At 71.9% G+C, this 274-nt stretch overlaps 1 protein-coding gene across 1 annotated transcript in view; it reads right to left on the bottom strand.

Moving 5' to 3' along the window:
• ARPC5 (actin related protein 2/3 complex, subunit 5, 16kDa) overlaps positions 1-268 on the bottom strand; it is a 9593-nt gene extending 9325 nt beyond the window's left edge. Inside the window, exon 1 of the mRNA XM_010853096.1 lies at positions 89-268. Within this exon, the coding sequence (XP_010851398.1) occupies positions 89-231 (143 nt within the window). The 5' untranslated portion in view covers positions 232-268. The remainder of the gene's footprint in view (positions 1-88) is intronic.
• Between the last annotated feature and the right edge of the window lie 6 nt (positions 269-274).

The following is a 274-nucleotide window of genomic DNA, read 5'->3' as shown; positions in this document are numbered from 1 at the left end:
GTCCCCGCCCTCACGCCCTGCCCGCAGCGGGGTCCCGGAAGAGGGGCCGGGTCGGGTGGGGCTCGAAGGCCGGCGAACTGAAGGATATTGCCGCAGGCAGGAGTCCACCTCGCCCTCATCGGGCCCGGCCTGCCCGTCGCCCCCGTCTTCCTCGTCCACGAACTTGTTCTCGTCGTACTCATCCACGTCCACCTTCCGGAACCGGGCCGACGACACCGTGTTCTTCGACATCCCCGCTCCGGACCGGCGGCCGAGGCCCCCCCTCGACGCCGCC

The sequence above is a fragment of the Bison bison genome, unplaced genomic scaffold (assembly GCF_000754665.1).
Source record: "Bison bison bison isolate TAMUID 2011002044 unplaced genomic scaffold, Bison_UMD1.0 scf7180017864322, whole genome shotgun sequence".
Taxonomy (NCBI): domain Eukaryota; kingdom Metazoa; phylum Chordata; class Mammalia; order Artiodactyla; family Bovidae; genus Bison; species Bison bison.
This window is presented reverse-complemented; position numbering and strand designations above follow the sequence as displayed.